Consider the following 24,185-nt stretch of genomic DNA (forward strand, 5'->3'; position numbering starts at 1 on the left):
AAAGTTCATCAAAATACCAATTATGCAACGATATATAACTGAACAAAAATTATGCTGTGTTATGAAATGATCAATGCATTACTGCCGATAATCTTGAAACGGGTCTTTAACCTTGACTTGAAACTTGAGACAAGCGTCAAAATACAAACAAATAAAGGTCTTTAACCTTGACCAGAAAGAGAGGTTTCCATGTTATAGGTGTCTAGATAAATGGGATTGTTACCAGGTAAGTGATCAGTTTTCTGGGTACTGTACATGTACCTAGTCTGGGCCAAGATGAACAATTAGGATCAACTGAATGTAAATCACTCGCCTACTAATAATATCCATACATGTAATCATATCACACAACAATTGCCACAGTGTTACTTTAATAATTGCATAAACAAACGTGACAAGCGTCAAAATACAAACAAATAAATCTGTCGATAAAAAAGTATAAAGAAATTAACAATAGCACATCAAAAGTGTAAAAAGAGTATTTCAAATACAAAGCACTTTTTTTGCCAAAACACACCTAAAGTAAATGGCACACAGATTAAGACACGAAAAAAATCACTGGGAACGGGATTGGAATGATTTGAGCTGCAAAAATGACTCGTATTCAATTCTACTTTTTTTCTTCTTCTATAAAACAGATAATTGTGATATAAAGTCTATAACAACAGGATTTTTGCCCTTTTCACCCATAAACAGAAGGATGAAATCAACATGAGGTGATAGCTGTGATAGTTCATATGTACTTTAGAACAGGTTCCTGAGGTCGAACGTACCCAAGTCATTCCTTTTAAAAAGCCAGAGGGCAAGCCATTGGTTTACAGTCTACTGTACATACAAAGGAACATGTTGTACATCGTTCGTATTATTACTCTTCATATAAATAGGACTGTGATTGTAAAAACACATTATTTGCAAATAAACAAGGCATCCCAATTATAACAACACAAATTCTCTTGCATACAATTCCAGGTTATCGATGTAAAAGTACCTTGCTGCTTCTTACACTAGCAACCTCGTCCTCTGATAATTACTGTGAAGTCACTTATTTTCGTTGGGATTCTTATTTCTTCGATTTCGTGGGTTACCTTCATCCATGAATTCACAGGTCCACAAAGTTATTACAAATTTGATATAAAGCAATTTTCCGTTTCAGTGGGTACTGGTAATCCACGAATTCATGTACCCACAAAATGGTGTTTTGTCGGGAAACCACGAAATTTGGGCCCCGCAAAAATATCTGATATTACAGAAACGAAACTGTGTCTGTATACTGTTTCTATTTGTAAAATAAAGACAGGGATATGTCATACAAGAAATGGAAGTCGAACCTTTAATAGATTTAAAGACATAAATGATAACTGTGTTTCAATGTCAAGATTGAGTTGGATGTATAAAGATGATGACATATCCTTAAACTTGTTTAAGGAATATTTTTATTGCAACACTTTGTACAATGTCTTGATATGAGCGGATAACATAAAAAACTTTGTTGCTTTGTCACAAGGGCTATAATCCATGAATATCAAGGAATAGAGGGGGGAGGGGGGACATGGAGACACATAGTATTGAGAACATACATGTATTAGTGGCATGGTGGGATCAGAACCAACTGTTTTTACATAGTGTATAGTAAATTATACTATATGTTGTATAATTGGGTCCCAGCAATCAATTGTGGGGAGTGGTGGTTTCAAAAAGTCCCTGCCCTGCTCCCGAACATATTTCTGGAACAGCCCTAAAAAACAATATCGCAATTTTCCACATTATTCACTTCAAGAAAAATCATGTGTTGAATTGTCATCTATTTGATAAACTAGGCTTTGTAAAAACTGGACCAGTTTTGTTTCCGTCTTCTGAATAGTTTTATGAAGAAAAATTCATTGTCAGACCTACTGGTCTAATACATAGGTGTCAACCTCTGAAACCTCCAAGGAGGCAGATCTCCTTTATTCCACATTTCCAATGAGGGAAAAAGTGTGTGAAACGCGACTGAAACTACATGTACATTGCTCAATTTATCTTTTCCATATTAAGAATCAAAATAACTCCAAAAAGAATTAATTTGATTCAGACACACCTGTTATGATCATTACACACACCCTGCAGTAACTAGATCATTTGACTACAGAGTGTAGATTTTGAGTTAGTGTGAGTTCAACTTGAATGAGGGAGTTTTGAGGGAGATTGGTAAATTTTGGTCAAAATGATGGAGTCTCCCTCCTAATGGAGGAGGTTTGATTTTTATGCTTTTCTGGCCCTGGCACACAATTTCATGGTCTTCATTAACCTGTACAGATCTGTCTATTCAACTTTAAATCCTGAAATAGATATCAATCAGTGTAATACACATGTTGACCAATAACAGAAGACAAGAAATTTGCTTGACCAATCAGATAAAGTATTGCAAATCAAGTTATCCAATCACACATCAAAGAAGTGTCGTATATACTGTTGTATGGAATGTGTACTCGGAAATCACAGCAGAAATCTCATCACCCACAACGTATAGAGACTTCATATCACAGTCTGCTTGTCATTGCACAACACTGTAGGGCTGTCGTAATATCAGTTCTTCCACTTCACCGTCTGAAACACACCCAAGTTAAACTGTTACCATGGTAATACAACCAAAGAGCCTAGTAGATCGAAGCTTTATTAAGTTAGTTGAATGCATATTCAAATATCTGTAGGTCCAAAAACTCAATGATCTAGTATTTTAGCCACGAATGTTTATCTTATTCTATTTTTTTTATTACCTGGGATATATATAATACATAGTTCATTGGTCTACAGGTTTATATTTTTTTATTACCTGGTGTATATATAATACATAGTTCATTGGTCTACAGGTTTATATTTTTTAATGAGCTGCACAAGACTCCTTAAGACAATCATGCAAGCAAATCAAGTCTGAGCAGGAAACATTCATAACCAAGTATTTGCAAATGTATTTATTTGTTATGCATGGTTGGATTTATCTCAATATACAAGCTGGTATTATTCAATGAATGAAGTATGGCACGAACATATAACAAACATTTCGATTAAAATACAAGGAATCGACTTTTAACCTCAACTTCGCTGATTCTAATCAAGATATACAACAACAAGCTTAGATACTTGCTTTGGAAGAAATATAGTGTTCATTAAGATTTATCTTCAAAACAACTACAACTGTATTCATAGGTATAGCATGAAAGTTCTAATACAAAATGACCGAGAATAGATCTGGATCACTTACTGAGCTTTTCAATGCGTCCTGCGCATAGTAGGCCTCTCTGGAATGTGGGGTCAACTTCTTAGCATAGTCTGTTAGTTCTGCTCTATCTTTCATAGCAAGATACGTCTGGAAAAGACACACGGATACAGCATCATAATTGCTTTTTTTCAAATAATGATATAATTAAACGTTGATCAATATTTTCCTGCATACAAATGTCATTGTTTTGTAATTGAAATGCTAAAATATCCAGGTACTGCAGTATTTTGCAATCTATCAAATAGGTTATGTGATTCTAACATTGGGAGATTTAGTTACTCTAGATATGCAAGTACAGAGGACCAAGTCTATTTAGGGGCTTTATCTTATGAACAAAATGCCAACTAATAAAACACTCAACATATATATATAATTAATGCCTACTGTATAACAGGCATTTTTTGTTAAGTTAAACGTTCACCCTTTCCTCATCAAATCCATTTTCACCTAGTGTTAATTTCGCCCTTCACATTTCATTGTACTACGTCAATTTCGCCCTTCACATTTCATTACTATGTCAATTTCGCCCTTCACATTTCATTGTACTATGTCAATTTCGCCCTTCACATTTCATTACTATGTCAATTTCGCCCTTCACATTTCATTCCTATGTCAATTTTGCCCTTCACATTTCATTGTCAATTTTGCCCTTCACATTTCATTGTACTATGTCAATTTTGCCCTTCACATTTCATTCCTATGTCAATTAATCTGTTTACTTATATTCACTGTAATGATAAATTGGCCCTCGGTACAGAGGGCAAAAAAGGCAAAATTTAAACTGCAGCAAAAATTTCATGGTATACAGTTTATATTAATCATTCAAATTCCACATATTTAAATTCCCATTGAGCATTCAAAAAAACAATGGTATAAAATCAGTTAATTTTAGTGAATTTACAAATGTGTTGAAACAAATGATTTAAGAGGAATCATAACACAAATAAATGTCTACTACCCTAAATATTTTAATTCACAATCAACCAATCAACCCTCATTCAAATGAAAGTGAATACAAAATCTTAAGATTGAGAGTAATTTTTTTTCAAAACATCTATGCCAATTTGCAAAAATTTTGTGGATTTTTCAAAACAATTTAGACAATCATATTGAATTCCTTAATATAATGTAATTTTAGCTTGAATTTCAATATTTTTCAATGCACACAAAGTTTGGTTTAAAATTGCTGTTAAGGTAATTATCAGGTTGTGAAGGTTAACAAGGTTACACATTTGACAGAAGCTGATATCCTTACTACTGTGACTAAGATGAGGTATTACTTACATCAACAACTATATCAGGTGACATTTTACAGAAGCTGATATCCTAACTACTGTGACTAAGATGAGGTGTTACTTACATCAACAACTATATCAGGTGACATTTTACAGAAGCTGATATCCTAACTACTGTGACTAACATGAGGAGTTACTTACATCAACAACTCTATCAGGTGACATTTTACAGAAGCTGATATCCTTACTACTGTGACTAACATGAGGTGTTACTTACATCAACAACTATATCATGGCACTTCATCTTTTTGGCGAGAGCGATTCTTCTGTCTGTACTATCAATCATCCGGAGGTATTTGGAAAGTATCTGTACAGAAAACAAGCACAATGGACGGTGTTAATATTACTACTTTAAATATAAACATTATTTATTTTACAACCATTATGAAACAAGTTATTTTATTTCAAGTTATATTTATCACTCTTGCTGGCCTGGATGTAAGTGCGTGTAGGGTTTTTATGTAGGAGCGAACCAAGAGTACTCGTGGAAAACCCACGTGGTCATCCTACTTTAAATGGTTATGTCAAAATCAATCATTGTCGGAAAATGATAACTGTCATATTTTAGATAAGAAATGATGTTAGGAGAGTTCCATATATCTTTTAAAAGACCTGGTCAACCAATCGCAAATCAGAATCTGCTTAAACAATATTTTTGTTGCGTATTTATGCATATATTTGTAAGGATTACCAGGATACTATCAGCTGATAAAAATCATAATGTACTGTAACTCCCGTACAAATATTGTAGAAACTGTTTCACTAGACCAATGATGCATGTACATCAATTCACAAACTTTAAAGGAGACTGTTTTGTATCCATGAAAATTCATTGCAAAATAAAATCAGAATTGAAATTATAAGATGAGAATACTTACATCTAAAGGAGCACTGGTCTTGTATAAAACTTCACACACACGATCAAATCCTATTACTGCTTTCGCCTTTGTACCTCCGAACCAACCCTGTTAACAATTGGAAATTTATTAAAGGAGGTGCATACTCATAATGGCAAGGTTTTAAATCAGCATTCCACGATATATTAATTTACGTAATGAAGAAATACAAGTTCAAGTAAAAGCAAATTATCTCCAATGATTTAAACCATGGCTGTACGTGGTGCCTACCAATTTCACTGGTTAAACTTAATGATTTTTTTACATGAAATAACTTTACATGTCTTAACTTTTTGTCCTTCATTATGAACTTGTCAAGAAAAGGCTATTTCTACCTCTGTTAATCCAAAACTGAATTAATACCACCATTATCTACACCTGAATTAATACTAACTCAAGTTACGCAAGTCATAAAGAGCTACACTCCTCCCTCAAGTAGTTATAACTTATACAGTTCTCCCTCAAGATAACTTTTAGTCAATATAACAGCTACACTCCTCCCTCAAGATAACTTTTAGTCAATATAACAGCTACACCCCTCCCTAAAGGGAACTTTTAGTCAATGTAACAGCTACACTCCTCCCTCAAGTAGTTATAACTTATACACTCCTCCCTAAAGGGAACTTTTAGTCAATATAACAGCTACACTCCTCCCTTAAGGGAACTTTTAGTCAATATATAACAGCTACTCTCCTCCCTAAAGGCAACTTTTAGTAAATATAACAGCTACACTCCTCCCTAAAAGGAAACTTACCCATGAACATTTATGAATAAAGAGCTACAACCTAACATTAGGTTACTTAGTCATGAAAAGCTACACTCTCCCCAAAAATTTCTAAAGTCAAAAATATTCCCTTTAAGTAACTTTTAGTCATAAACAGCTCCACTACTACCTTAAGTTAATTTACCAGGTAGTTATGAAAAGCTACACTCTCCCCAAAAATTTCTAAAGCCAAAAATATTTCCTTTAGGTAACTTTTAGTCATAAACAGCTCCACTACTACCTTAAGTTGATTTACCAGGTAGTCATGAACAGCTAGACTTTTCCACAAGCTACGTAAGTGTTTACTAGCTACAGCCTTCCCTCCAGTTAATTACCTTTGTCATGAAGAGTTCTTCTATACCCGTCCATTGCTTCAGTCTAGATCTGGCACTCAGGGCAATCCACAGATACTGTTTATCTGTCAACTGTACAAAATAGAATACACATTTACCATAGTAAAGCTAACTAAATTTGACAGGAAACCCTAACAGATTTTTACAAATGAACAATTACAAAGGAACAGATTTATCCATATTCTAGGGAGATAAACCACTAGCATATCTTCTATAAAGTATCTATATAGATACAGTTTTCCGTTACTACATGTAGCCGGAGCTGTCATTTTCCAGATCGAGAAAACACTTCAAAAGTCCTCAAAAGCAGTAGCATTAGGCTGCTGACAGATTTTGAAAAAATTGCATCTTTCTATTTAACCTGATCAGAGAAGTTACAGCAGAAATACAGACTAATACCCAGTGGAAGCCAATTTATGCTACACTGAAAAATGAAAATGGGATGATATGTTATAAAACCAACTCTAAATATAGCAACATGTATGATATTCATGTTTTATATCTCACAGAAGTGATGGTTGTCTGCATATTTTTGGACATAGAACTAACCCCCTTAATTTATAAACCTCAGACTATATATTTTTTTTAATCATTACCTTATAGTCTCTTCTAATAGCAGCTGGGCTGGCCAGGGAATTCTGCAACATACAACATTCTTTACTTATACATGTTCAAAATATCTTCCTTGAATTGTTAACTTTTTATACATTATTCAAGATAAAATTGTAATATTTTCAAAGACATTAAACCTGCGTCAAGACAATAGATTATACTTTACAGTCACTGCCCACCTCTGAGAGTCCTGGGTGGTAGAAACAGCAGTAGTAGAGCGTGGTAATGACAGACATATTGATGATGGAAGACTTCCGCGGGTACGACTTAAAAAGCATCACCTTCCCCTCCTGCTCATCTCGGGCATCTGCATCCTGTGGAAGAGTGAACAAGGGGGAGATAATTTCATAATTGTATCGTGCAACACACACACACACATGTGTAGTGAAGCTTTGTATAGTTGCACAGGTCAAAGTAGAGAGCAGAGGAAAACTATGAAAAGTAAATATTCTGTGAAATTCTTATAAATTAACTAATTCTATGGTATATATTTATGAACATGGGTCAATCTTTTGTTTCACAACGGATTTGCCACTTGAATTAAGATGCAAATATTGTATCACACAAAATAAAAGCAATTTAAAAGAGGACCTATCACTGGTTCATAATACAGATAAGATCATTTCAAGCCAACAAATAGTGTACATGTGTGAGGATGGTGGTTTACCGAAGACCATTCAGAAATACGAGCACTTCCGTGCATGGACGGACATCATCAAACGACACAGTAAACTGGATCATCCGTATGTAATTCCTCCATCTACACTCAAATGGCGCTAAACCAAAGATATGACTCATTTAGGTAACAGTAGTTACAAACTTTAATTTTTCCAAAAAAATTACGAACCAAAATCTTTCAACTTCTATCACTCACTCATGTTAGCGCGCGAGGGGTCTTAAGGCAAGAGAAAAACTGGAGTACCCAGAGGAAACCCATTTGGCTGGGCAGGTGACCCCATACATTTTCCTGTCCGATAGGGTAACAGTGGTTTGTAATGTAATACTGGTTGTATGTATAGAATGACAGGGTGTGTACAGAAAGGAGTAGAAGAGAGTGGGGTTTGGCCTACCTCTATGGGTCGCTGTCGCTCCAGTAGGGAGATATGCTCCTCTAACAAAGATGTGTTGTGGGCTAATCCCTGGTCTGTCATGAAGTGAGCTCTGCATGGAAACAATGAAAACAATCAAATGAAAATACATGTAACAATATTTGTAAAACAGCCATATACACATGAAACTCTGCTCGTATTTCGATAGAATTGGAATAAATCACTAGTCTAACTGATCAAATGGAGTTACAAAGTTAAACCAAAGAAATGAAATGAAATTTAAAGACCTACCTAGTCAATAAAGCAGAGAATATTGACATATTGGTGTAGACTACTTCAAGATGTATTAACATATGAAGTTTGTTGACAGTTGGGACTTCTATAGTATTAGCAAGAGTAATGGTGCTAAAGGAAAGTCTAATTAGGTCAATAAAGCAGAGAATATAGGTCACAGTGACCTACTTTTTGACATATTGGTGTAGAATACTTCGAGATGTATTAACATATGAAGTTTGATGACAGTTGGGACTTCTATAGTATTAGCAAGAGTAATGGTGCTAAAGGAAAGTCTAATTAGGTCAGTAAAGCAGAAAATATATAGGTCACAGTGACCTACTTTTGACATATTGTTGTTGTATCCTTCTAGATGTATCAACATATTTGATGACTGATGGGACCATCAGAGTTATGGAGCTAAAGGAAAGTCTAACCAAGACAATATAGTTGAATTTGTGTTTAGAAAATGACAAAAAATACTAACACTTAATGCTTCTCCACTAATGTTGCAAGGGTGTAAAAACTTCACAAATCAGGTCAAGGCAAAATGTTCAACTATTTCAAAGATCTGGGCCAAATTAACTGTTCAAGACAGCTATCAAAAGAGGAACAGTCACACTTCGATGTTTACAAACTTTGCAGGACTATCTTGAAAAATTCGAAACATTAGGACTTTGACTCACGAATATTAAACATTGAGAGCCTGTAAATAAGACAGAATGTGATTCTTAAAATATGTGACGAAACACAGGCTAGTACATTTAATTTTAAATATAAATATTGCATTTCTTATCAAATACAATATTTCTCTGTCGATTAAATTTCTGAAGCCTGAGTTTTTAAAATAACCACAGGACATTACGATGTTCTAGTACAGGCGATTATTTCACTTCGATTTATTAGTGGTAATTATCAATGTTTTCATAACAAATGGGCCTTGATTATACTTCAAAACAGTGAGAAATTCGAATAATAGAATTTTGATTCATGAGCAGAATATCAGTAGTGTTATATAAGGGGAAATTTCTGGACTTTACCCTAGGTTCGACACATCAAGAAGTTTGAGACATCGAAGTTTGATTTACGGAAGATTGACAGTATTTCCTCAATCAAGTTTAACACTTGGAATTAGAAGTTTGTTGTACAACCTTAGCAATTTTAAACATACAACACAGAGAGCTGATCTTGAAATTTAATAGAAAAATCCCACTCTTAGAAATTACGAGTATCTATAAGCGTATCAAACAAATACAATTCTAAGATAAGACGCTTACCTGTGACAGGTTTTTAAACTCTTTATCTTAACACCAGCGTCACTCGCGCTAACGGCTTGTTTGTATTTAAACATCTGAAAAGAAATTATAATAACTAAACCCTTGGCAGATTCAACTACAGGTAACTGTCAATGGGCTTACGTGTAGTCAGCTTAATTAAGCAGACATATTTACAGGTAACTAATGTAATGTATCATTTTAAGCAGTTAAATACACACTGAAGTCATTATCATTTTAAGATTCAATATACCCGGTAGTTACCAAATTTATGTTTCCAATCTATCTGCAAGACTCATTTCCTATTTAAGACATTTCCTGAACACGAAAATCCTTCTATCATCATCGCCACCAATTATACTTACTGCAGCTTCTTCGTTCCTTCCCAGAAATCTGTAAAGTCACAAATGTGTCTCATGTTAAGTTTAAATAGTATTTCCGCACCAATATAACAGAGTAAAGGTAGATTTCTGATATCTACAGAGCTTGAGAAGATATTTATCGAGTCATGAAAGATATTAAATTTCATACACTCCTATGATTGGGTAAATAACCTCCACTGTCTACAGACGTTAATCTGGATTTGAGGGGCTGAAAGTCATATTATTGTTTTAACACCAACCCATGCCAGTACAACTTTGAGGGTCTGGAATTGATAGTAGCAATTAAATTAATATAATTACAGAGTAAATTCATGAAGGCCTTAAGTCACACAGTAATATTAATCTACTGATAACTGATTACATCCACGAGGGTCTGGAAGTTGTATTACACAAGTAAACCTGTAAGGGCCTAGAGGTCATAGTATTGTTAACCTATCCCAGTAAATCTATACAAGTCTCCATAGAAACATATCTATTGTTTACCTACATAGAATCCCAGCGAATCTAAGATAGCCTAAAAATCATAGTGTTAACTTACCCAAGTAAATCTACAAGGGCCTAAAAATCGCAGTGGTAACTTACCCAAGTAAATCTACAAGGGCCTCAAGATCATAGTGTTAACTTACCCAAGTAAATCTACAGGGGCCTCAAAATCATAGTGTTAACTTACCCAAGCAAATCTACAAGGGCCTCAAAATCATAGTGTTAACTTACCCAAGCAAATCTACAAGGGCCTCAAAATCATAGTGTTAACTTACCCAAGCAAATCTACAAGGGCCTCAAAATCATAGTGTTAACTTACCCAAGCAAATCTACAAGGGCCTCAAAATCATAGTGTTAACTTGCCCAAGTAAATCTACAAGGGCCTCAAAATCATAGTGTTAACTTACCCAAGCAAATCTACAAGGGCCTCAAAATCATAGTGTTAACTTGCCCAAGTAAATCTACAAGGGCCTCAAAATCATAGTGTTAACTTGCCCAAGTAAATCTACAAGGGCCTCAAAATCATAGTGTTAACTTGCCCAAGTAAATCTACAAGGGCCTCAAAATCATAGTGTTAACTTACCCAAGTAAACCTACAAGGGCCTCAAAATCATAGTGTTAACTTAACCAAGTAAATCTACAAGGGCCTAAAAATCACAGTGGTATCTTACCCAAGTAAATCTACAAGGGCCTCAAAATCATAGTGTTAACTTGCCCAAGTAAATCTACAAGGGCCTCAAAATCATAGTGTTAACTTACCCAAGCAAATCTACAAGGGCCTCAAAATCATAGTGTTAACTTGCCCAAGTAAATCTACAAGGGCCTCAAAATCATAGTGTTAACTTGCCCAAGTAAATCTACAAGGGCCTCAAAATCATAGTGTTAACTTGCCCAAGTAAATCTACAAGGGCCTCAAAATCATAGTGTTAACTTACCCAAGTAAATCTACAAGGGCCTCAGAATCATAGGGTTCACTTACCCAAGCAAATCTACAAGGGCCTAAAAATCATAGTGTTAACTTACCCAAGCAAATCTACAAGGGCCTCAAAATCATAGTGTTAACTTACCCAAGTAAATCTACAAGGACCTCAAAATCATAGTGGTTCTTAAGATAATTAATATAGTGGTTCACAGCGACAGGTCTCTTTTGTAGTTCAAGATTAAATATGGAGGTTTTGATGGTTCGCTGCAGGAAAAGGACTATCTGTTGAAAAAAAATGGTTGGAAATGAACTGTAAATTCCTTTAAAATACATTAAAAACTGACCTCATATCTATCATATTAGTTTCATGATATAAGAGTTATATCTGTGTAATTTTAACAGTTTGTTTTAAGCCAAGTGCCTTGCAAAAAAACCTTATATACATACTTCACCTCAACCAGTCAGAATTGACTGTAACCACATTTACTAAGTGAAACTAGTTTTTATTGTTAATAGATATATCTTACAGTTTATATTATTAAGGCATTATGTATTTGTTTTTGCCTTGTTCAATTTTTGCTGTATATTACAATATTTGCTTAAATAATCTTTTTATACCAAAGTTTTGAAAATCAATTTGAAGCAATTACAACTTTGGAAAACTATATACATTCTTGCTCCATTTAATTTTTGCTGCATCATACAAATCTCCAATTTTCTAATAATTTGTAAAAGAAAAATTGCGACAACCTTTGTTTTAGTCCCTAAGAACTACTTACAGTAATGATGGCATTTCCATCGTGTGTATTAAGGGCTCGATCGAGTAATTCGATCTTTTCCTCTCGGCATCTGTACACCTCCAAACTGAAAGGCTACAACATGAGAAAACACCATGGGTGAAGGTCTTAATCTGTAGTATTTCAGGCTCAGTTGTCTTTCGCAATTGTTAGTGAAAGACAAATTTTATACAGATTTATTTATTATTTATCAGATTAAACAATAAATCAATTTGATGAGACTGAAGATGATAACATTATTTGTACAGTCCCGAGAATTGAGTTACCTCCCCTGTAATCATACATCTGACGGTGTCTTCCACGGGTAGCTTAGTGGTACCCGACTCCTTGGCTCTCTGAAATGTAGAATGGTAGTTAACTGCATTTGTGTTGTGTATGTACCACTAGGAGTTTCTTACTGATCAGTTCAAAATGAATCGTTTCTGAATACATAGTTCTGGAAACTATGTGATAAGAAGAATTTTATCTTTAATAGTTCTTTAGTGTCAATGTGTTCAAAAGTTCAATGAAATCTCCACTGACATCAGTTTCCAAATAAATTTTAAGTTCTTGGATATTTAAGTTAAGGTCTGAAATGAGTTTTAATGTACCAGGTCAGAGTGAGTTCTGTAAACCCCCTTCTTGCCATTTATTTTGGGAGCATACAAAAAAACAACGAACTGCACTACTTTCACCATGTTGGTTTGGCACATTCCAAAAACCAAGATTGTATAGTTCAGGAAAATTTCATCTCTCGGAGTACTGAATTATCATGCAATTCGTCAGTACATTATATTTTATTTTTTTCCATTCCCTGTATTAATCAATATTCACAACATAACACCAAAGTGACCTGAATGTTAGACCTACTGTACTTACATTATACTTATCAGAATGTAGGGTGTAATATGACTTTAAATGACAACTTTACTTAATCAGTTTATTGCTGCAAGTATTTCAAAACATTTCTGAATTCCCTGAAAAATTAACGATTAAATGATCGCGACCAGAGACTGGTTTTGGATTGTTCCTGTGCACACTCTTTTTGATATATCATTTTCCCCTTAAAAAATGTGCACTCTACGCAAATATTTAAGGTGAAGGTTTGAACTCTTCCAATTCAAAGGTTGGAATAGTTCATTTTGTAATTTCATGGGTGAATGAGTTAAGAATCGAAGGCATCAGTACCTGAAGTGATCGTTGCAGGAAGCGAATCTCCTCGGCCATCTTTGCTCGGTCATTAGAAGACACAGCTCTGGGTGCACTGTTGGACACCACTGCAGACAAAACAGTATAGTGATGAGGTCAGGTTAGAAAACAATTAACAGAATATATAAGATGATTAGATCTACACATCAATGAGTTTTCAATTCTTTTAAAACACTGATTAATGCCGGATATCATGCCATTCTGAACTTTCTATTTTCATTCAGCTTCATTACTCAAATACTAGAAGTCCAAAATATTTCAAACTTAATATATATACGGATAAACCTTGAAATCTGCTTATAATTCACTGCCATTTGTTTTGGACTTTGTTTGTAGTTTCATTACTCAAAAACTGAACTCAACAGTCATCAAATTTCTTACCTGTTTACATTGTCAGAAGCACTAATACCGGTAAATTAAATAAAGGACGGTTTTTTGTTTTGCTGAATTTCATTAGATTTGAAATTTTTTGGACATGAAAAGTTTAATCAAAGGCAGTGAAGTGGGAAAAAAATATCATAGTAACCGTACATAACTCCTCAACATATATCCATATATATGAAATAGGAAAAAGTTGGACTTCTAGTACAAAATGTATTGATGATAATGATGATGTGTTGTTGGTGATGATGATGTGTTGTTGTTGGTGATGATGTGTTGTTGGTAATGATGATGTGTTGTTGGTGATGATGATGATGTGTTGTTGGTGATGATATGTTGGTGGTGATGATGATGATGTGATGTTGGTGATGATGATGTGTTGTTGTTGATGATATGTTGGTGATGATGACGATGTGTTGTTGGAGATGATGATGTGTCGTTGGTGATTATGATGTGTTGTTGTTGATGATGTGGTGGTGGTGGTGATGATGACGATGAGTTGTTGGTGATGATATGTTGGTGATGATGATGATGATGTGATGTTGGTGATGACGATGTGTTGTTGGTGATGATGACGATGTGTTGTTGGTGATGATGATGTGTCGTTGGTGATGATGATGTGTTGCTGGTGATGATGATGATGTGTTATTGGTGATGATGATGTTTTGTTGGTAATGATGATGATGTGTTGTTGGTGATGATGATGTGTTGTTGGTGATGATGATGTGTTGTTAGTGATGATGATGATGTGTTGTTGGAGATGATGATGTGTTGTTGGTTATGATGATGATGTTTTGTTGGTGATGATGATGTGTCGTTGGTGATGAAGATGTGTTGTTGGTGATGATGTGTTGGTGATGATGATGATGTGTTGTTGGTGATGATGATGTGTTGTTGGTGATGATGTGTTGGTGATGATGATGATGTGTTGGTAATGATGATGATGTGGTGTTGGTGATGATGATGATGAGAGCTAAACAGAAAGTCTGTCCAAGATGTTGCACCAATGAATGTCTAAATCGACCAGGCAAAGGTAAAAAAAAAACAGAAAAATACTTGATGCCATTCCACTATGTTGTGGAGCATATACAGTTACACATAATTAGTTGGGAGACACATATTCATGCCAGGACAGTAAAAGATGAATGCTACTGTTTTGACTTGGTTCAAGTAATGAGATATATGAACGAGCTATACCCCTAACTAGGACAGCATCTTTGGACCTACCTTCCTGTAGACTGATGTTGGAGGAGGAGCCAGGGAGGCGCTCTGTTGACCTACTGTATGTACTGGTTACAGTGGCTGGCTGTATCGACACAGTCGGGTTGATACCTTTACACAAGTAAAATCAGTTCATGTTCAATATACATTCCCATTTATGGTCTTGTTACAATGTTACATTTAATCTGTGATCAACTCATGTAAACATATATATTGAGCAATTCTGGAATGATAAAATCTATTACCTGTAACTGAGCGAGATCGGGTTATCTCGGTCGAGGGTTATGATTCTGTAACAAATTCCCAACCTAGGCGTAAGCCGAGGTTGGGATGTTACAGAATCTTAGCCCGAGACTGAGATAAGCTGATCTTGCTCAGTTACAGGTAATAAGAAAAAATTTCTCGCACCTTTTGGTTCGAAAAATACTATTCCATTTTGCTAAAAACTACAAGTATCCCGCCTTGGGCCTCAAATGATAATGACCTCTTCACTACTTAAGCTACATTTGAATGCTTTTGCGTAAAAATGTAGTCCGTCCTTACATAGATAACAACATATTTCAGTGTAGATTATATTTTATCTACAACATCAAATATCTAACAACATCAAAACTATACGTATAACGACAAAACAGAACATTTATAATGCAAATTGTCAATTTCAAGCAGTTAACGTGCGGATGAATACATCGCAGTGTAAAAATTCCGCGAAATGTCACGTAAAGGTACAAGACAGATCAGACGAGATAGAAGAATCTAGCATGGGATTTGACGTAGGATATCTCTGTCTGAGGTACGAGAATAATAGAATCTCTCACCCCCTTTGGGGTGAGATAGGGGAATCTTAACCCAAAGGGGAAGATTCTTTAATTGCCAAACACGAGGCTTTACCAAGTGTTTGGCAACTTAAGAATCTTTCTCCGATGGTTGAGATTCCCCTATCTCACCCACAAGGGAGTGAATGATTCTTTTTCTCTTACCCTGTTCTCCCATTGTGTAACATATACATAATGTTATGTTGACGTGACAGGCTAAATTCAAGGTTAACGTGAGTCACGTTGATGGATTGTTGACGTGACGTCATGGTATTGTTGAAGTCACGTCATTCCATTGTTATGAATAGGGGAATCCACCCGTCGCAACCCTAGGGTGAGACAAGGAAATCTCACACTGGTAAAAGTGTGGATACACCTGTCCAGGGTAAGAAAACAATTTATCTTCCATGCAAATACATTTATATACCAGGGTTAGTTATTTTTTTCGGAAAGAAGGGAAACAACAGATATATAGATATACATGTTTTAAATAGGCAGGAATACACATACTTTGTACATGCAATAGTGTATCTATTTGTTAAGATCATTCTTCTTGGTTTTACTATATATATTTACCGGTGATTTTACTGAAAAATCCATTACTGCTGAATATGTCTATAAGCCACCGATATATATATGTTAATATGATGGATCATAAAATACAGTCCTGTAACTGAAAGAATGTTAATGATAATAATAATAATTCTAGGTTCTTATAACCCGCTTTATCACAACCTAGTTTGTAGATCATCTCAAGCAGTTCACAAATTATTATCTGTGGATATAGGGCCTTTGCAACCAGCCACTATATTTCCCAACTCCCTGGGGAGCATATATACAGCCGGTGCTGTCATTTGTTCAGTCCAACATACAAACAGCTTCATATATATAATTCAAGCAAATGATCAAAAGGCAAACTTATTTGAGCTTGATAATGTGCCAAACTGGTATATAAATTATCCATGGGAATACCTCAAAAAAGTGTTTCCCCATCTTAACACATATGACACAAGAGTAACAACTTACCAGATGCACAACTTGTACTAACCATGTTTACCTAATACACTGTATGAAAATTTGTCTTTTACTTAATTAACAGCCAACCATGATATGAAACGTGATCTTTTGAGTTCGTTTACAACTTACCTAAGGTGACACTTTGTGACCTTGAGTGGGTCTGAGTTCGTAGTTTGGACATAATGGGAGACTGTGGAGGAGCTAGTGCAGAAGGAGAACTCTTTTTTGTGGAGGTAATATCTTGTGCTGGCTTTGTTGGACTTTGTTCTTTGGAGGCAAGGCAAAGGAAGGTCAAAAGGTCATGATCAACATGCATACATTCTAGTCATTGCAAAAATAAAGCAAAGATGTCACAATGCAATGACTGATTACTTTGAACTGAAAATAGTACATTCTGCTTATCAAGATTTTCTTCCAACATATGTACAATATTCATGTAAAATAAAATATATCTTATCTGCACATGCTTTAAAAGCTACAGTTTCTCAGTCACTCATAACGGGAAGTTTCTTTGTTGCAAGTACATTTGTTTAATATTAGGTGCACAACATCAAGGCTCTCTAGCATACATGTAGATATAGTGGTAGGCTAACAGGCAAAGGGAGCAAGCATCATACAAGTTATATTACATACGGCACTGAAGGTGACCCTTGACTAACACGGCATAGCCTTCAACGTTATTGATACGAGTACTGGAGTACTCATTTTCCAAAACACCTCAAAAATTAGAAGCAATAAAATGGATTCTTTTACTGTTAAAATATACAACCGTTCAAAGAAATGTTCCAAAGTGCATGCATTGATGATTTTCATTATATCTCGCAATCATTGTCATATTTTTTGTAATGAAAGACAAATAATAAAGACAGTTCTAAAGAAAAATATTCCAAAACGTAATATCTGACATGAGAAGGATATGGGTTTCCAATAGGCCGAATCAGTGAAGTATAACTGTTAACAGTTGACTGGTGTATGTGTGGGGTATAAACAAGGATATGATTTGAAGCGGAGAGTCTTGTGAAGATCTTACAGAACCTACAAGATCTGTAGCATCTGACTAACTTTTACACGTTTTATGCATTGCGAAGAGTATGAAAATCAACCCATAAACATTAAAGAATTACACTTATATTGGTCCCTAACCATTGATGATTTCCATGAGTACATTTGACTTGAACTTTATTATTCTCAGTTTCAGTTTAAAAATTAAAATTTCAAAATCACACATGGGCTCTTTTCAAATTCTCTCCTATATCTTTTCTTTTTCCTTCCTTTTTCCTCTCTTCTCATACATACACACATGTCAACAATATTATAATGCCAAGCATATTTAGTTATACACTCAATACATTAGCTTACTTGAAGTTGATGTGCTTGTTACCGCCACGCTAGATCCATCCCAATTGATGGTATCCGAGTCCTCATCAAAGTCATTTGCTTTCAACAAAATTTTGGTTTTGGCCATTTGATCAGCCTGCTCCACACTGACCTAAAAGCGGGTAATAAATAAATGTGAGTAAAAAAACTGAAATAAAATGACTGATGAAATTCCAACATATGAATATAAAATAGAAAACAATGTATCTAAATATTTATAGATGAGAACAATTTCAGAATTTTTCATTTTAAAAATTGCAGAATAACAGTTATAATTACTTTGTAATTATGGTTGGTTCATATTTCATAGAAAATGTTACCACTACAACCATCACTTCAAAAATTATTGAAACACTTGAGGATTACTTACATCATCAGCAAACAAGTTGAACTTCTTCTTGTTCTTGTTCTTGTGGATCCCCGACCAGTAATCATCTTCATCATCCTGTGATTCCTGTCATTAAAAAATATTTTTTTAGGTTCCCGCACATTCTGTCTGTGATATGTGTTAGAGTTATCTCCCTTGAATTATCTTAAATTACAATATCTAATCGTCAATCGTGACACATGTATTACAATGTCACCTCACCACTGGATATATACATGTGGTATATACTGTTATGGAATATAGCCAAAGTTATAACCAACCATCCTCGATATCCAGGGATTATGCTCACTTTCGCTCTCTACACCCCTGGAGTATGTCATAGCAAAAATGAAGGCATGTGCAGTGGCTAGCTATTTGATTGGTGTCGTGGCTAGCTATTTGATTGGTGTCGGGTAAAATAACCGGACCAATCACTAGGCTGACACTTGTCCTTTGAAGATTATAAAGGAGCACGCCTGACTTCAAAGCCTGTAATTTTTTACCCTTATGCTACCAGAAGATTCTTTTGATGTACATCAAAGGACCAAACTAGTCTTCTCGTCTTATCCACAAGGTGCTACACACTTAGCCTTCAATTTTGCTATGACATATTCCAGGGGTGTAGAGAGCAAAAGTGAGCATAACCTCTGGATATCGAGGATTGGAACTAACCAGAAAACCACTCATGAGTGAACTCCAATGTGTTAAAAAGTTATCACATGTTTATTATATAACAACAGATTATTTATAATTAGTATTAGTATACACTGTTCATCCGGGAGTGCAAAAGTTTTCACAGCAAAGAGGAATTCAATCAGGGTTAATTCTGTCAGGAAACACATACATTATGCACAAATCTTATATCAGTGTAATTATAGCTCTTACACTATTTCTGTTCTTACCTTATCTCTTTTTTTGTTCTGTAATTAGATATTATGCTAATTTTATAAATTTATACATTAATTAATGTTAAACCCATTTCACTAAATAGTATAAGTACCATCCATTTGCATGGCACCTATTATTTAGCTGACACAAGATATTGCAATTGATATATTCGACCTACATATAGAATACGTACTACATGAGTTTCCATTTCATATGAGATTTATGAAACGAGTCTAAGAATTTTTCAATTTAGCGAGCCAAAAATGAAAACAATTGTGACAAGTTTCATAAATTTTATATGAAATGAAAACGAGTTAAGATCGTTTTTATCACATAATCAAGATTTGTGGCATTTATTCGTGTAAAACGACAATTTTCATGAAACCTTGAAATGTGAAAGACTCCAGTGCGTAAGTCTGCGAGTTGACGTCATGTAATTGAAACAATTGAAACTTACAACCAATCACATGGCTGAAAGGTCATTTTTACATTGTTTAATACTCAAAAAATATGACATGGGTATATTCGCTGGATAACACAGTACATTATGTGATAAAATGATATTAAGAACTTCAACAGTTATGAATAGTTATAATTACATATCTGTAGATATTTTTTTTGTCTCTAACACAGCACAGATACTTGAACAGTCTCCGAGCTCAGATAATCAATTTTTTCATCATATTGTTGATTCTTTTTATATACAGATCTCTGAATTATCAAAAGATGTTTTAATGTCCATCAGTGTTTTCTCCAGAGCAAAAAATGAGTACTGGTACATCCTTGTATCGATTTTTAAATTATTCCTATTTCACTTAGGTTCCTGAACACTACCAATTACATCTCTTTTAAAACCTGGAGAAAATTATATATATCATAACAATGATCCAAAATAAACAATAATTAATTCTCATGAAAAAAAAATCAATTACTTTCATAATGGATATTCTGGTACAGTACCATCCACTCTGATAAATTAATGGGCAATTATGAAGTATTTAAAAAAAAAACAAGTCTATTTATATTTCTTGCAAGAAAAAATATTTGGTACCCAAAATAGCATTGCATAACTAGCTTATCTTTGTAATCCAAGGGTCTGTTTGCAATATGCAAATGTTCTTAAATACCCCTGCCTTGGCATATGTCATAACAAAAGTGATCTGTATATATGAGATCTTGCAGTTGATACAAGCTTAAGTGGTTTAGTCTGCAAACTGGTACTGTTCCTGTATCTCTTGACTCTGCTGTTGAAAATTATGCCTGTATTTATGGAAAACTGAACCCTTGGATTTCGAAGATGTGGTTATGTTATATGATATATTAATAGTACAGCACAAGCCACTGGCGCTGTAGAGTTATTACCAGTTTTATTTAATACTAATTAATAAATTATATAATTTAATTTCAGTAAGTTGCTGCTAGGTTGTATATGTCTAAAAGGAGACGGATTTACATAAGTTTATCACCTTTTTTCTGAATCCTTATGAAATATATTGTGTTTCATGAAATGTTGTTGTAAAAATAAAATAAAGTTTAAACAGGGACGTGTGGCAGAGACGATATTTGTGATATCTATATTTATAATATTACGGTATATACATATGTTCTGATATAGTAATAGCGATCTTCATATTGTGGTATGGTTATTATACGTCCCTGGTTTAAACTAATATAAATTTAATTCCTCCAATAAATATTTTATATATTGCGCCATGGTTACATGTAGTCCCGAACTAGTGTTATAAGAGACGAACATAGTATGGTTTGTTAAAAATATATTCCACCATATCATGTGACCCTCTTCCTACACTGTACACAAATCGGAAGCACATGTACAGTCATTTGTATACAGTGTGATGAGATTGAGAAATATTACATTGAGCGATGCCTAATAATACGTTACTCTCAGTAGTGACAACAGTAGGACGCTAGTTCAATGTATTCATATGTGTTAGCTGAAATATAAAACAGTTTTAGCTGTATCAGTGTATGTCATATCACAGGAACTTCGGAGGCTGAGGTTGTTGACAACAGTCAACATGACGGATACAGCATACCGAACACCTAATACACAATATATATGTATCTGATTACATACACGTAAATACCACCTGTTGTATAAATAAAGAAAAGCAACTGGGTGCATATAAAACCGCCATAGCTGACAAATGACCTGTGAAATTCAAGCTTATCATGGAAAAGTCTGCTTGGGTTTACGTACCTTCCTGAAAGCTGCCATCTTGAAAATCTAATAAGGGGAAGTTACTCTTACAGTATTATCATGCCAAATGTCAGTTAGTCCACTCAGATCATATCAAAAGTCGCACTAATGTTTTGATACTAATTAAGCAATATCATTTCTTGATATAAGAAATTGAATTAGATTTTCTGATACTTGTAAGTGCTTCGATTCCTTACAGAAGGCACGAGCTAATACTTATATAATTCCGTGCAGAAGGTCAGCAGTTAAAGGTGTCATATTGCAGCATATATCCATTAAATGGAATCCACCTATTCATATTGTAATAAAAGAAGAAACAAACAAAAATACTTGGTTTGCAGTAGAAAATATTTGCTATGTAAAAAACGCTCTTTTCCCCGCCACTACTTACAGCCAGTTTACGTTGAATAAAAAGCGAGCAACGTTGCTTAAACTCCTGAATAAAATATAACAAAGCCTCATTGTGTGGATCAATTCGCTTACTTTAATTGCGTCTATCTTTTATATCAAAGCATGCAATACGATTTTTACGAAATCAGATTTCATGTCAACTCCTCGGATTTTTTATATCAAAAAATGGTTTCCTGATATCTGAAAATAACGATCATTTTCATATAAAAAAAAGCGAATTTAATACATCAGAATATCGATTTTTCGATATCAAGAAATTCTTTTTGATACCAGGAAATAATTTTTGATATCGAGAAAATTATTTTTCAAATACTCAATGCAAGGAATTAGATTAGACTATCTAAGTCCGTGGAAATACCTAAAACCATTTCTTTCAAGTTCTAATATCAGGAAATCGGTAATAAAGAGTACAACAGCGCTCCATACGGTCTAGATGACCTATTGAACTATATACTACAGGAAAAGCCTGTGTACATATAGGCAATGGCTGTGTTAAATTATGGCAAGCCAAGTTGTCATTTATTCATGGAGCAATGTTGANTCTACAATAAAATTGACTTGAAATTAATTAAAGCATAGCTTGTCTTTTAAGCCAGTTATCCACGATTATGCTTTCTTTTTAAGAATGACATTACCAGTGAGCTATCTAGTTTGAACAGGTTTGGGAGAGGGCCTAATAAGTTGAAAGTTCAGTGTCAATAAAATATGTTTGAATGAACCAAAAAACAACGGGTATAATTTGCCTTTAACCAATGAACATAAGTATGATTTGTCTTTGACCAATTAACAACGAGTATGATTTGTCTTTGACCAATGGACAATGAGTATGAGTTGTCTTAGACCAATTAACGAGGATGATTTGTCTTGGACTAATGCACAACGTCTATGATCTGTCTTTAGCCAGTGATCCACGATAGTATTTTTGTCTTAAACCTGTGAACCGCAATTGTCGTTTTGTCCACATATAACGAATGGGTCACATTTATCTTTTAATGACTATTTCTTAAATACGACACCAGCTAACCCAGATAATTTATTTTTCATTGACCCCCATCCCGGGATATCTGAACTAGACAACGTAAATTGAAACAGTTCCACTACGGTAGACATTGAAATAACAACACATATTAGGAGAAATATATTATATATAAATGATTCCCACTGCATGTTTTTAAGAGGCAACTAGTGTGGGACCCCGGTATCATAGGAGGTGTCGTCTTCTATGTCTTTTGATTTGGAGGCATCTGGGTAATCAAGAATCTCCACTGCTCATGCATCGCAAGAGGCGACTATCATCAACCCTTCTTTTCTCTTTTACCTACCTTTCACCGTCCTTGATATCCCTGGGGTTACGCTCACAAGTTTACGTTCTCTGCACTCCTGAAATACTTCATGACAAATCGAAGGCATGCGATAAGCTATTAGATTGGTTTCAGTTTGATACAGGTTCTTTAAAAATTGCAGAGGAACGACACCCGGCTTCAAAGCCAGGAAATGTTACCGTTACGCTGCTGTTCGATCATTTGGATGTACATAAAATCCACAAGGTGGCGCGTATAGAGCCTTCGATTTCGCCATGGCCTATTCCAGGGCATAGAACGTATTGATAAACCTTTCCGTTCGGCGGTGTTCCACTTGTCTTTAAGATGACCATGATTGCTGCATGGATTTTTAACGTCGATAAACAATAACAGTAAAATGAAAGAGACAACTGTACATTTTGTTATTTATCTGCGATATTTTATAATGACTGATTTTCGCTAACACTAGTAAAAACATTTATTAGATAATTATAGAGTAGTTAACATGTATTTATCCCATTTCCTAAATTAATTGCCAACCTGGATCAAAATAATTTCGTACGTATTATTTAAGAGTCTTTATTTCATTATTTATCTTTATTTCCCCGTTAGGATTCTTCTTTTATAAAATGTTGAGTT

The 24,185-nt window shown here is 34.6% G+C and overlaps 1 protein-coding gene across 2 annotated transcripts; it reads right to left on the bottom strand.

Moving 5' to 3' along the window:
* Positions 1 to 862: 862 nt before the first annotated feature.
* LOC110459432 (spermatogenesis-defective protein 39 homolog) lies at positions 863 to 21,860 on the bottom strand. Of its 2 annotated transcripts, XM_021511675.1 has the most exons (19): positions 21,835 to 21,860; positions 18,729 to 18,812; positions 18,341 to 18,470; positions 17,111 to 17,248; positions 15,156 to 15,260; positions 13,527 to 13,615; positions 12,626 to 12,694; positions 12,342 to 12,434; positions 11,708 to 11,844; positions 10,140 to 10,167; positions 9,778 to 9,851; positions 8,249 to 8,339; positions 7,358 to 7,492; positions 7,163 to 7,204; positions 6,549 to 6,638; positions 5,433 to 5,519; positions 4,772 to 4,861; positions 3,242 to 3,346; positions 863 to 2,586 (listed from the first exon to the last, which is right to left on the bottom strand). In XM_021511675.1, the coding sequence occupies exons 1-19, from the start codon at positions 21,850 to 21,852 to the stop codon at positions 2,566 to 2,568; spliced, it is 1,626 nt and encodes a 541-aa protein (XP_021367350.1). In that variant the 5' UTR covers positions 21,853 to 21,860; the 3' UTR covers positions 863 to 2,565. The 2 variants fall into 2 exon arrangements, with proteins under 2 accessions (XP_021367350.1, XP_021367352.1); XM_021511677.1 differs by lacking the exon at positions 17,111 to 17,248.
* Between the last annotated feature and the right edge of the window lie 2,325 nt (positions 21,861 to 24,185).

This window comes from Mizuhopecten yessoensis, unplaced genomic scaffold (assembly GCF_002113885.1).
Source record: "Mizuhopecten yessoensis strain PY_sf001 unplaced genomic scaffold, ASM211388v2 scaffold10065, whole genome shotgun sequence".
In the NCBI taxonomy this organism is placed as follows: domain Eukaryota; kingdom Metazoa; phylum Mollusca; class Bivalvia; order Pectinida; family Pectinidae; genus Mizuhopecten; species Mizuhopecten yessoensis.